This window comes from Garra rufa, chromosome 22 (assembly GCF_049309525.1).
Source record: "Garra rufa chromosome 22, GarRuf1.0, whole genome shotgun sequence".
Lineage (NCBI taxonomy): Eukaryota > Metazoa > Chordata > Actinopteri > Cypriniformes > Cyprinidae > Garra > Garra rufa.
Window position 1 is genome coordinate 11,101,788 of NC_133382.1, and position 13,960 is coordinate 11,115,747.

Sequence of the window (13,960 nt, forward strand, 5' to 3'; positions counted from 1 at the left end):
AGTTTTTACTGTAAGACATTTGAAAATCATAAAAAACTTAAAATTTAAAAACATAAGTTTATTAAAATGTTTTCTGCACAAAATGTTAGTGTACTGAATGATTAGTACTATTTGAGGTAGCGCAGTGTGCTCTTAAAATTCGAATGCTTCTTGATGCAATCCATTAATACATACAAATATAATTATTTATACGTTTAAATATTTATAAGTATAATATATATGACCCTGGACCACAAAACCAGTCATAAGATTCAGATTTTTGAAACTAAGGTTTATACATCTATTGATGTATGGTTTGTAAGGATATGACAATGTTTGGCCGATATACAACAGAATTAAATAAAAGTTGTCCAAATAAGGTTCTAAGCAATGCATATTACTAATCAAAAAATTTACAAAATATCTTCATGGAACATGATCTTTACTTAATATCCTAATGATTTTTGGCATAAAAGAAAAATATATAATTTTTACCCATAAAATGTATTTTTGGCTATTGCTACAAATATATCCTTGCTACTTAAGAGTGGTTTTGTGGTCCAGGGTCACATATATGTATAATAATTACTTGATATGAAATCATAATTATCTTCTTATTCTATTATCATTCTCAATTCGTCACATTTTGTCATACTGCAAGTGTAGTAAAAGTCCTTCTCTGAATATTACTGAAGGTTCCTTCAGAGTCCATGTCAAGTGTATTCTGGTTATCACAGGAAATACATCTTGGGCAAGTTTTCATGTCTAATTTATCAGTAAGTTCCTATATTAGTGGTAACCAAACACATATCGATGCATAATTACTTGAGTCCATGTAATTTTCTTGATAGCTGCTGCTGATTGGCCCATTCTTGAATGAGCTGATTGGCTATGGCATAAGAAGGCGGGACCCAGAACGCAGGCGGCTTTCTTCTGGGGTCAAGTGGCGGATTCTGTAGAGCTTCTGATATTTCTTCATAAGTGAACCAGCGAGCATCCTCAAGTTCTGCCTTGTCAATGTTCATCTGTTCATAAACACAGCTATAGCAGTTTAAGTTTATAACAAATTTATTACAACAGCAATGCCTCTACTCTTTAATAACGGAACCAATTCTCATCCACGTTCTATAACTGGCAGAGAAATATTGTATATACATTTTTCCAAAATCGTTAAAAAGTTATCGTTATAAAAGCAGAGACTGAATCTAGAGAGTCCTACATGTGTTTGAAAGCATTTATTTATTTCAGTAAAAACATATTCGCATTTCACACAAAAAACATGTTCGGCATGTTTTGTAATAGTATCCCTAATTTATTTATTTTAAATACAGTGTCCTCAATAATATACAGCTGGAGTCAAAAATTTACATACACCTTGCAGAATCTGCAAAAATGTAAATTAATTTACTTAAATAAGAGGGATCATACAAAATGCATGTTACTTTTTATTTAGTTCTGACCTGAATAAGATATTTCACATAAAAGATGTTTACATATAGTTCACAAGAGAAAATAAAATAGTTGAATTTATAAAAATTACCCTGTTCAAGTGTTTACTTACACTTCATTCTTAATATTGTGTTGTTACCTGAATGATCCACAGCTGTGCTTTTTTTGTTTAGTGATAGTTGTTAACAAGTATCTTGTTTGTCCTGAACAGTTAAACTGCCTGCTGTTCTTCAGAAAAATCATTCAGGTCCCACACTTTTTTTTCAGAATTTATGTATATTTACACCTCAAATGCTCACTGATGCTGCAGAAGGAAACACAATGCACTTTTTGAATTTGAAGATCAGGGTAAATTTAACTAATTTTGTCTTCTGAGGAACATGTTAGTATCTTCTGTAGCTTCTGTAGGGCAGTCCTAAATTAAAAAATGTGATATTTAGGCAAAATAAGAAAACTGTACACACTTCATTCTGTTCAAAATTTTACACCCCTGGTTCTTAACGCATAGTTTTTCCTTCTGAAGCATCAGCAAGTGTTTGAACCTTTTGTAATAGTTGCATATGAGTCCCTCAGTTGTCCTTAGTGTGAAAAGATGGATCTCAAAACCATACAGTCATTGTTGGAAAGGGTTCAAATACAAAACATGCTGAAAACCAACGAATTTGTGGCACCTGAAGGAATTTTCTGAAGAACAGCAGGCAGTTTAACTGTTCAGGAAAAACAAGACTCATGAACAACTAAAAAAAACACAGCTGTGGATCATTCAGGTAAAAACACAGTATTAAGAATCAAGTGTGTGTAAACTTTTGAAAAGGGTCATTTTTATAAATTCAACTATTATTGTCTCCTGTGGACTATATGTAAACATATTTTATGTAAAATATCTTATTGATGTCAGTACTAAATAAAAAATAACATGCATCCTTTTTATTTTAGTAAAATAATTAACATTTTGCAGACTCTGCAAGGTGTATGTAAACTTTTAACTGCAACTGTATGTCTCTAATCTGTAGCATCTCACTATAATAACTATTTTAAGGGATCAAAGTCTCACCTGTGTTTTGTCTGGATTTACAGTTGCGTGGCAGGCTAACATAAAGGAGCTTTGAGGGAACGGCCAGTGCTGTGATCCAGAGTACTGCAGGTTCTCCACCTCTAGACCCACCTCTTCTGCCACCTCTCTGTGTAAAGCTTCCTCCACTGACTCTCCTGCACAATGTTTTTATAGAGCAAAATAGTTAGGTAACTCCACAGAGTGATATGGTGTGCACAGCAGCTTGTAATAAAGTGTGACTCACCCATGTCACAGAAGCCAGAGAGCGCGCTGTACATGCCTGGGGGAAACATGGCCTGGCGCGCCAGCAGACATCTGCTCCCATCAGACACAAGCACGATTACAACAGGTGCCATCTGCAAGTCAAGGACAAACAGTTTCATGCTAATGCTTTCATTGTGTACTGTAATTTTAGAATAAGAAAAAGCATTCGCAATTCACTGGAAAAATGGATTCATCTGGAATTAATTGGGTTGTAGGTGAGCATTCCACTGTAGTTTGCTGATATTGAAAAAGCTTTCATTATTAATCCATCCATCTATCTATCTATCTATCTATCTATCTATCTATCTATCTATCTATCTATCTATCTATCTATCTATCTATCTATCTATCTATCTATCTATCTATCTATCTATCTATACTGCTGTTTAAAAGTTCAGGATCAGTACGATTTTTAATGTTTTTAAAGAATTATTTCATGCTCATCAAGGCTGCATTTACTTGATCAAAAATACAGAAAAAACTGTAATATTGTGAAATTTTATTACTGTTTAAAATAATGGCTTTCTATTTTAATATATTTAAAAATATTATTTATTCCCGGCAAGCAAAGCTGAGTTTTCATCCAGTCTTCAGTGTCACATGATCCTTCAGAAATCATTTGTATTTCTAATATGCTGATTTATTACTTTTATTATCAATTTTGGAAACAGTTGTGCTGCATAATTTTTAGTTTAGAACCTGTGATTCTTTTTCAGGATTCTTTAATGAATAAAAGGTTTAAAAGTACAGCCTTTATTCGAAATAGAAATCTTTTCTAACAAACTCTTTGCTATCACTTTTTTTTTTAGCAATTTAACACATCCTTGGTGAATAAAAGTATTAATTTCTTTAAAAAATGACTGACCACAAACTTTTAAATGGTATTTTATATTGTTACAAAAGATTCCTATTTTAAATAATTGCTGTTCTTTTTAACTTTTTATTTATGTAAAAAATCCTGAAAAAAGTATCAGAGGTTCCAACTAAATATTAAGCAGCACAAATGTTTTCAAAATTGGTAATAAATCAGCATATTAGAATGATTTCTGAAGGATCATTTGACACTGAAGACTAGAGTAATGATGCCGAAAATTCGCTTTGCATCACAGGTATAAAAATTACATTTTACATCTATCTATCTATCTATCTATCTATCTATCTATCTATCTATCTATCTATCTATCTATCTATCTATCTATCTATCTATCTATCTATCATCTATACGTTCAGTTTTTTAACTACTTTCAACTTAAAACTGCTATTAAACCTTAAGCTACTTCAAGCTTGAAACCTTCAAACCTCAAGCTTTTTAAATTATTTTAAACTTTATGGCTAAACTTTGTATTGAGGAAGTTTTATCTAGTTAAAATCTATCGTTGTTTGGTGAAATTGCTATAGCCTTTTTTATGTTATTTTTAACATTACTGTATAAAGTACTATATTACACTTTATTACATACAATAGTAGCCTAAAAACAATGTCTAAATATCTATTTAATTACTGAGAAAATTATAATATGTGACCATGGACCATAAAACTAATCTTTAGTAGTATTTGTATATTTGTAGCAATTGCCAAAAATACATTGAATGGGTCAAAATTATAAATTTTTCTTCTATGCCAAAAATCATTAGGATAGTAAAGATCATGTTTCATGAAGATGTTTTGTCAATTTCCTACTGTAAATATATCAAAATGTAATTTTTGATTAGTAATATGCATTGCTAAGAACTTTATTTGGACAACTTTAAAGGCGATTTTCTCAATATTTCGATTTTTTTGCACCCTCAGATTCCAGATTTTCAAATAATTGTTTTTTTTTTGGCCTAACAAACAATACATTAATGGAAAGCTTATTTATTCTGCTTTCAGACGATGTACAAGTCTCAAATTCAAAAACCTGACCCTTATGACTGGTTTTGTGGTCTATGGTCACATGTACTATTATTTAATTAGTTTTTCAGAATAGAACAGTATATTAATATTATTTAAATTAAATCTGCACTAGTGACACAAGAGTTAGATAAAACAGAAATTACAGTATTTGAAACAATCGGACAATACGTCAAATGCCATGTATGTGTATGATGTGGCAGTTGTAGTGTTGTCTGACATTGTGAAAAGCACCTGCTTACTTTGGGGTAGTAGGTGATGCCACTGCTGTGGCAAATTCTGAGACTTCCTGATTGGTTCCTGACAGTAGGCTGCCCAGTGGCACTGCAAAAACAATTGGTCTGGTGCCATCGGAGGAGAGCTTGTCCCTAAAACAAACACCAAATTGAAATATTTTTGTACTGATATCTTTTTAGAGACAGTCTACACACAAATAGCTGTAACTTTATTCATATAGCAGATCTTTTTAGCAACAGACCTTTTATTCTGTATTACACATAGCCAAGTGAAACAAATTATTGAAAATGCAGGGTCTTGGTTCTACACATCGGCTGTTGATCATAGCAGTCAGTTCAGTTGTAAGAAAGTGGTGGAGTTTTAGCCAAGTCATTTCACCAAAAGATCCAGTTATAACATTTTGGTTAAAAATGACGATCAGAATAAGATCAATAACATGCATTTAGGAAATCAATAGGGCGAATTTTCCTTTAATGCTGAACTTATGTAAGTTATAACCTGCAACCTGTTTTCTCAAACCATGTTTACTAAAATCAAAAATCAGTCACAAAATCAACATGACGTTTCAAAGCAATTGCAATGCACTAGTTTACTGAGCATTTGGAAACCTAAAATACATACTTTGGCCGCAAGAGGAGACTCTGGTCCAGGTAACATGAAGAAAGCTTTCCTGAGGTCCACAAACATACCTCTGCATTCCTTCTCCAATGCACTGCGGTCTAAATCACCTACAGTGAAATGAGACCTGCATGAGCAGATATATATATAGTGTATAATGTAATATACAGTTTACAGTATAGTATAGTAAATAGGCTTCCCATGGTCACCTGGAAATAATAACATTGTTTTCCAGGCCTGGAAATTAATAAGAACTTTAAATATACATGTGCTGGTCATATAATTAGAATATCTTCAAAAAGTTTTATTCATTTTATTATTATTTTAAATTTATTTCACTAATTCTATTCAAGAAGTGAAACTTGTATAATGTATACATTAATTCCACACAGACTGAATATTTCAAGTGTTTATTTCTTTAAATTTTGATGATTATAACTGACAACTAATGAAAACCCCAATTCACTATCTCAGAAAATTAGAATATTACTTAACGCCAATACAAAGAAAGGATTTTTAGAAATCTTGGCCAACTGAAGAGTATGAACATGAAAAGTATGAGCATGTACAGCACTCAATACTTAGTTGGGGCTCCTTTTGTCCGAATTACTGCAGCAATGCAGCGTGGCATGGAGTCGATCAGTTTGTGGCACTGCTCAGGTGTTATGAGAGCCCAGGTTGCTCTGATAGTGGCCTTCAGCTCTTCAGCATTGTTGGGTCTGGCATATCGCATCTTCCTCTTCACAATAACCCATAGATTTTCTATGGGGTTAAGGTCAGGCGAGTTTGCTGGCCAATTAAGAACAGGGATACCATGGTCCTTAAACCAGGTACTGGTAGCTTTGGCACTGTATGCAGGTGCCAATTCCTGTTGGAAAATGAATTCTGCGTCTCCATAAAGTTGGTCAGCAGCAGGAAGCATGAAGTGCTTTAGAACGTCCTGGTATACAGCTGCATTGACCTTGGACCTTAGAAAACACAGTGGACCAACACCAGCAGATGACATGGCACCCCAAACCATCACTGACTGTGGAAACTTTACACTGGACCTCAAGCAACGTGGATTCTGTGCCTCTCCTCTCTTCCTCCAGACTCTGGGATCCTGATTTCCAAAGTAAATGCAAAATTTACTTTCATCAGAGAACATAACTTTGGACCACTCAGCAGCAGTCCAGTCCTTTTTGTCTTTAGCCCAGGCGAGACGCTTCTGATGCGGTCTATTGTTCAAGAGTGGCTTGACACAAGGAATGCGACAGCTGAAACCCATGTCTTGCATACGTCTGTGCGTAGTGGTTCTTGAAACACTGACTCCAGCTGCAGTCCACTCTTTGTGAATCTCCCCCACATTTTTGAATGGGTTTTGTTTCACAATTCTCTCCAGGGTGCAGGTGTCCCTATTGCTTTTTTCTACCACTTTTTTCTACCACATCTTTTCCTTCCCTTCGCCTCTCTAATAATGTGCTTGGACACAGAGCTCTGTGAACAACCAGCCCTCCTTGTGCAAGGTGTCAATGGTCGTCTTTTGGACAACTGTCAAATCAGCAGTCTTCCCCATGATTGTGTAGCCTACAGAAGAAGGCTGCATCCGAAATCGCCCCCTATACCCTCAAATAGTGCACTACTTGAGGGGACAGCCATTTTAAGTGGTGTTCGAAACCATAGTGGACATTCCCGAGTGCACTCATTCAATCCCACAATGCACCGCAAAAACGAGTGTACAACCGATGTACGCTCAACAGCTAGAGATAAACCATAATGCACTGAGAGAGTCGCGCGCCGACTGAATTCCCGCGTATCGCCAGACGATGGCGCCCGCAGCTGAATCATCCATCCATTCATTTTACAATGCGCTGGTTCATGGCGTAATACAGCGTACAACACCGGTACCAATTCGTTGTAAATTGATTATTATTATTTTTTAACCAGGGTTTATACGTAAATTCCTTGACATAGTTCAAGATAAATCCTTTAATCTTACTACTCGAACTGTCTGTTTTAAATGATTGTTAAACAGTAAGCAATAGTATGCAAAAGCAGCAGTCCTTACGGTGCACATAGTGTCCGAATTCACTCACTCGTTTTCATTCACTCCTTCAAGTGAACTGTACTAGTGGACTAATGTAGGGAATAGTGAATAGGGTATAGGGGGCGATTTCGGATACAGCCCTAGACTGAGAGACCATTTAAAGGCCTTTGCAGGTGTTTTGAGTTAATTAGCTGATTAGAGTGTGGCACCAGGTGTCTTCAATACTGAACCTTTTCACAATATTATAATTTTTTGAGATACTGAATTTGGGGTTTTCATAAGTTGTCAGTTATAATCATCAAAATTAAAAGAAATAAACACTTGAAATATATCAGTCTGTGTGGAACGAATGTATACATTATACAAGTTTCACTTCTTGAATGGAATTAGTGAAATAAATCAACTTTTTGAAGATATTCTAATTATATGACCAGCAATCAAACACACACTCACAAACAGTAGAGCATAGAGCTAGCAACACCAAAACAATATATTATAAGTCAACGAATGCAAGATAAAAGCACTTGCCAGATGTTAAAACGCAATTTCATACTTTTTAGATTTTACAGCTGTAGAATGTTCAGCTTTCAACTTTCAACTTATATTTTCATAGTATTTTGTAGTAATAGCTGTATTAACTGACCTACTTCCAGTGAGAACTGGGGTTCACCCGTGTCAGTGCATCCCAGAAGAAAAGATTAATTAACAAAGTGTTTGTCCTTTCCAACCTTTTCCAGTATTGGTTCCAAATCTAGAGAAATGGGCATAGAGCTTATGAGCATATGCAAAAATCAATTTATTCATGTCATGGAAGAGTTTAAATGGTGTTGTATTGAAACCTGAGGTTTTTAGAGAAGCCAGTTTGCAAATGCCACTGCTGGTCTTTCGCAGTAGAGGAGAAAGCTGATGATACAGTAAAAAATTCCCAGACTTCAGTGCCTCTCGACAAGCCTCATCATCTTCCTTTAATCTTGTAAGGTACCTAAACAGGAATATTTTGTTTTTTATTGAGATATTAAGAAAAAATACTTCAACTGTCTATAATTCATGCTGGGAACTATTAAACATAACACTTAATAATACTTCCATTTATGATTAATTATTAATAATAGTAGTTTAAAAAAAGTTTAGGTTTATTAAAAAAGTTTAAAACAGTATGGTAAGAAACCAGTCAATGTTTCATGGATTTTACTTTTTTGTTAATTAGGTAATGCACATCAAAATACACATGAAAAGATAAAGAGGAAAAAAAATGTTTTAGGAATGTTTTGCCTATTTGTGTACAGATGTCACATTGCAAACTCTTTTAATTTTCTTATGTATATTATAAAATATATAAATAAATATATACATATTTTTTTGTCTTTCTTTTCATTTTGGAGTCAGATATGACCGACATGTTCTTGACAGATTTGGAAAAATTGACAGTGCTTCAGTACATTCTTTTTCATATTATAAATAAATGTATTTTAAAGAAGACAGACCTCATTCGAGACACATATCCAGAGAAGGGGCGTGATAGCACCAGGTTACAAAGCCTGAATGACTGCAGCATGTCTAAAAGGTCCACAAGATAATGCCTGTATGTTCAATAGAAAGGTTTTAACCAATATTTACATTTGCTCGACCTAAATGAAACTTTAAATAGTTCAACAGTCATGCAGGGTGTAAAAGACAGAACTTGCCCTTGAAACAAACGTAAACTGTCAGTACAGAATCTTCTTTCAGTATCTGGATTTCCTGTAAATGACAGTTTCTTTGATTTTGTTGGTGTAAAGGCAAAGCCAGGTGAAAGACACAAAAATACTTTGTAACAGAACACACTGTACTACACCTCAACTAATTCAAAGAGTCTGTTTCGTAAAACTGTATCGCTCTCCACTTCAGTAAGCTTTCCGTTTACATTACATATAACACTCTACGAAATATCCCTTCATATATAAACATACATGATTGTTTGTATAGTCCTCCAAATGACGCCTGCGCGTAATATGTACGACGTCAGTACGTCATCAAGAGCGGCGATGGAGTCAGTGTGGAAACAGAGCCCTCTGTCGATGTAGACTTGTGATTATACAAAGTTTTTTTTTTACATTATTTGTGACCAGTCATAAGTAGCACAGGTATATTTGCAAATTTCCTACCGTAAATATATAAAATTGTATTTATTGATTTGTAATAGGATATGCATTGCTAAGAACCTCATTGGACAACTTTAACGGCGATTTTCTTAATATTTAGTTTTTTTTTTCAGATTCCAGATTTTCAAATTGTATCCTGGCCAAATATTGCCCTATCCTTACAAATACATCAATGGAAAGCTTATTTATACAGCTTTCAATAAAAAAAGACCCTTATAATTTTATGCCTGCCCTGTAGTGTGCTTAACTGTATTTTGTGTACAATTGTAGTGTGTGTATTTATAAGTTTACTTGCAAATAATATATTGAATCAAATAAAACGGCCCTTAAGTACACAATGCATTTGTAATAATGCCAATTTAAAAGTTTTGCTTTAACCCTGCTAAAAAGAAACAGCTAAAACCAGCCTAGACTGGTCATAGCTGGTCAGCAGGCTGGTTTTAGAGGGGTTTTGGGAGACCAGCCAAAACCAGCTACTTCCAGCTTGTTTTGGGTGTTTTTTTTTCAGCAGAGAAACTTTTTGTTTTAATTCTGTCATTGATATTACATTTAAATGTCATATATTTTAAATGTACTAAAGTTAACTTAAATTCTATAATATACATTTTATTTAAGTGTAAATCACATGCAATTAAGTCTCAAAGTATATTATAAAGTATACTTATAAAGTATAATATTTTGCTAAAAGTATTGAGGCATGTGATAGTTTTATACAACTTTCATTTATATGTTTTAAACTTGTACGTATGGGTTTTGGTCAGTGCTCGAATTGAGGGGGGACTGGGGGGATCCGGGACCCCCATAAGGCATAAGGGACCCCCCATAAGAAGTAAAAAATAGATAGTATAGTAAAGACAAATGATATACCAAAATTTGATATACCAAAATAATACTAAGTTACGGAACTAGATTAAAATGTTTCAAAATATGATTACATTGTTTTACTTTTTGTGATTAAAAAACTAATATTTTGTCGCTCAAAATTTCTTAAAAATAAAATTTTTATATTTTCTCATTCTAGTGAACCAAGTGTCTGTATTTTGTCTCATCTCATGAGCTAAGTATATTGTCACATCCTTAAGTGTCTATGAGTGTGCATAGCTCATACTTTTCCAATGGTACCTAATCACAGTAAATGGCATTGTCACAAACGGGACGACCAAGAGTGAGGATCCAAATGCAAGGCTTTATTTTGATGATCGTAGACAGGCAGACAGGGTCGAAAACACCAGCAAACATGAACAGCGAAGATAATCCAATAGCGTAATCCAATAAACAAGCGTGGGTCAAAATCCAGGTGGGCAGTCCAAATGAAACAATGAAATGAAAACAAGAAACTAGAAAACTATGACTAAGACTGGGAAAACAAAAACAGAATGAAACAATGAAATGAAAACAAGAAACTAGAAAACTATGACTAAGACTGGGAAAACAAAAACAGAACTATGGCTAGGGAAAACAACAAGGAGACTGGGAAAACCTGGGAGCAAGGAATAACGCTTGGTAAAGTCCGCAAATGCAAATCAATACTTCGCAGAGTGTGTGTGTCCTGAGCTTGTATTTATGGTAGACAAACAGGAAGTAACCATAGAGGCAGCAGAGGGAGCAGCAACAGTCAGTGGGGGTAAGGGCTCCCTCTGCTGGCCTGGCGTAACATAGCCCCCCCCCAAGGAGCGGCTTCCAGACGCTCCAAAAAACAACAGGAAGAAACAGTCCAGGGGAGCGGTGGGGGGGCCAGGAGACTGAGGCAGAACAGGTTGGGCAAAGGCCCTCCAGAGCAGGGCAGGAGATTCAGGAGCCCTCCAGGGCAGGGCTGGAGGCAGAGCAGTCCTTTGAGGTGGAGCAAGAGTCTTAGGAGCCCTCCAGGGCGGAGCAGGAGGCTTAGCGACCCTCCGGGGCGGAGCAGGAGGCGGAGCGGCCCTCCAGGGCAGAGCAGGAGGCGCAGGAGCCCTCCAGGGCGGAGCAGGAGGCGCAGGAGCCCTCCAGGGCGGAACAGGAGGCTCAGGAGCCCTCCAGGGCGAATCAGGAGGCGCAGGAGCCCTCCAGGGCGGAACAGGAGGCGCAGGAGCCCTCCAGGGCGGAACAGGAGGCGCAGGGGCCCTCCAGGGCGGAACAGGAGGCGTAGAAGCCCTCCAGGGCGGAACAGGAGGCGTAGAAGCCCTCCAGGGCGGAACAGGAGGCGTAGAAGCCCTCCAGGGCGGAACAGGAGGCGTAGAAGCCCTCCAGGGCGGAACAGGAGGCCGCATCATGGACTGGGACCTGGGGAGAACAGAGATAGAGGAGGCAGACAGAGCAAGGAGAGAAGTAGAGAGTTCATGGGAGAACGTGGCCTCCATAGCCGTGACCAGGCAGACGAGAACTTCAGGAACGACTTTCGTGGCAGTTCCTGGGCAGACAGAGACTTCTGGAACGGCCCCAAACGCCAAGACAGAGATGACAGGGAACCTAGGCGGTGCAGGCAGAGCAGGGAGTCTTGGCGGGGCAGACAGAGCAAGGAACCTTGGCGGAGCAGGCAGGGCAGGGAATTTTGGCGGAGCAGACAGAGCAAGGGACCTTGGCGGAGCAGACAGAGCAAGGAGTCTTGGCGGAACAGGCAGAGCAAGGAACCTTGGCGGAGCAGGTAGAGCAAGGAGTCTTGGCGGAGCAGATTTAGCAGGGAACCCTGGCGGTGCTGGCAGAGCAGGGAGCACAGGCGATGCGGGCAGAGCGTGAAGCCTTGGCTGAGCGGGCAGAGCGTGAAGCCTTGGCGGAGCGGGCAGAGCGTGAAGTTCCGCTATGTACGCCACCTCCGAAAGAGGTATAGGCGCAGCGGACATGCCTGTAGATGAGGTCTCCAGAACAAACTTGTGGGCAGACTCATGGGCAGAAGAGGCAACTGGGGCGCAGTGTGCAGCCCACACACTCAAAATGGCGATTGCCATAACAGTTGGCAGAGGAATGCCCTCCGGGTCATTGGGCGTGGGGCTTGGGAGCGTTGGCTCTGTGTGACTTGGGAGCGTTGGCTCTGCATGGCTTGGCAGCGTTGGCTCTGCATGGCTTGGGAGCGTTGGCTCTGCATGGCTTGGGAGCGTTGGCTCTGCATGGCTTGGGAGCGTTGGCTCTGCATGGCTTGGGAGTGAAGGCTCTGGATGCTCAGGGGAGATGTGACTTGGCAGTGAAGGAGTAGCTATGACCTGACTCGTCATGACAGGAGCAGCAGTGACTTGATTTGGCGTGAGAGGGACAGCTGTGGCTTGGCTTGGCTCGGAGGGAACAGCTGCTTGACTTGGCTCTGAAGGAACGACTGCTGCGACATGACTTGGCCTGACAGGAACAGCAGCTGTATCTTGACTTGTCCTGGCAGGAACAGTGACTGTGACGTGACTTGACTCGGCAGGGACAGCAGCTGTAACTTGACTTGACTTGGTAGGAACGGCAGCTGGTGCAGGTTCGAGAGAAGCAGATATGACGTTCACAGGCAATGGCTTGGTTGACGTGGCGTGAGCAGACGCTGGCTTGGTTGACGTGGCGCTAGCAGACGCTGGCTTGGCTGATGTGGGGTGAGCAGACATTGGCTTGGCTGACGCTGATAGTAAGGGATCAACTGAACGAGCTGACAGCAGTGGTGGGTCCTCCAAGCTTGATATTAGTCTCTGATAAGTCCTGGAAGGGTGAGAGTCTGATGCTGTAGCCACCATGTTGATAGCAGACTCAGGTATGGCGGCCATTTTGTGTGCAAGCTTGGGAGTGGCGGTCCTCCTGGGTGCAGGTTCTGGCATGGCGACCATCCTTGTGGCAGGCTCTGGCGTGGCGGCCATCTTTGCAGCGGGCTCTGGCGTGGCGGCCATCTTTGCAGTGGGCTCTGGCGTGGCGGCCATCTTTGCAGCAGGCTCTGGCGTGGCGGCCATCTTTGCAGCAGGCTCTGGCGTGGCGGCCATCTTAGCAGCAGGCTCTGGCGTGGCGGCCATCTTACGGGAGTACTTGGGCGTGGCAGCCATCTTGGGCAGTGGTTCTGGAGGTACAGACATCCGGTGAGAAGACTTGGGCGTGACGGTAGCCATCTTGAGTGCAGACCCTGGAGTGGCGGCAGCCATCTTGTTAGCAGGCTCAGGAAAGGCGGCCATCTTGTGAGCAGGATCTGGAAGAGCGGCCATTTTGTGAACAGGATCTGGAAGCGCGGCCATTTTGGGTGCCGACTCAGGAAAGGCGGCCATCTTGTGAACAGGCTTGGGGGTGGCAGCCATCTTGTGAACAGGCTTGGGGATGGCGGCCATCTTGTGATCGGGCCTTGGGGTGGCAGCCATCTTGCGAGAGAAGTCA

The 13,960-nt window shown here is 39.4% G+C and overlaps 1 protein-coding gene across 1 annotated transcript; it reads right to left on the bottom strand.

The window, feature by feature from the left end:
• Positions 1 to 393: 393 nt before the first annotated feature.
• nudt13 (nudix (nucleoside diphosphate linked moiety X)-type motif 13) lies at positions 394 to 9,470 on the bottom strand. The gene is given in 8 exon segments (XM_073827694.1): positions 394 to 1,004; positions 2,483 to 2,637; positions 2,727 to 2,838; positions 4,882 to 5,007; positions 5,498 to 5,604; positions 8,164 to 8,271; positions 8,360 to 8,502; positions 9,005 to 9,470. Coding segments are annotated over 8 exon segments (1,026 nt in total). The 5' UTR covers positions 9,076 to 9,470; the 3' UTR covers positions 394 to 800.
• Between the last annotated feature and the right edge of the window lie 4,490 nt (positions 9,471 to 13,960).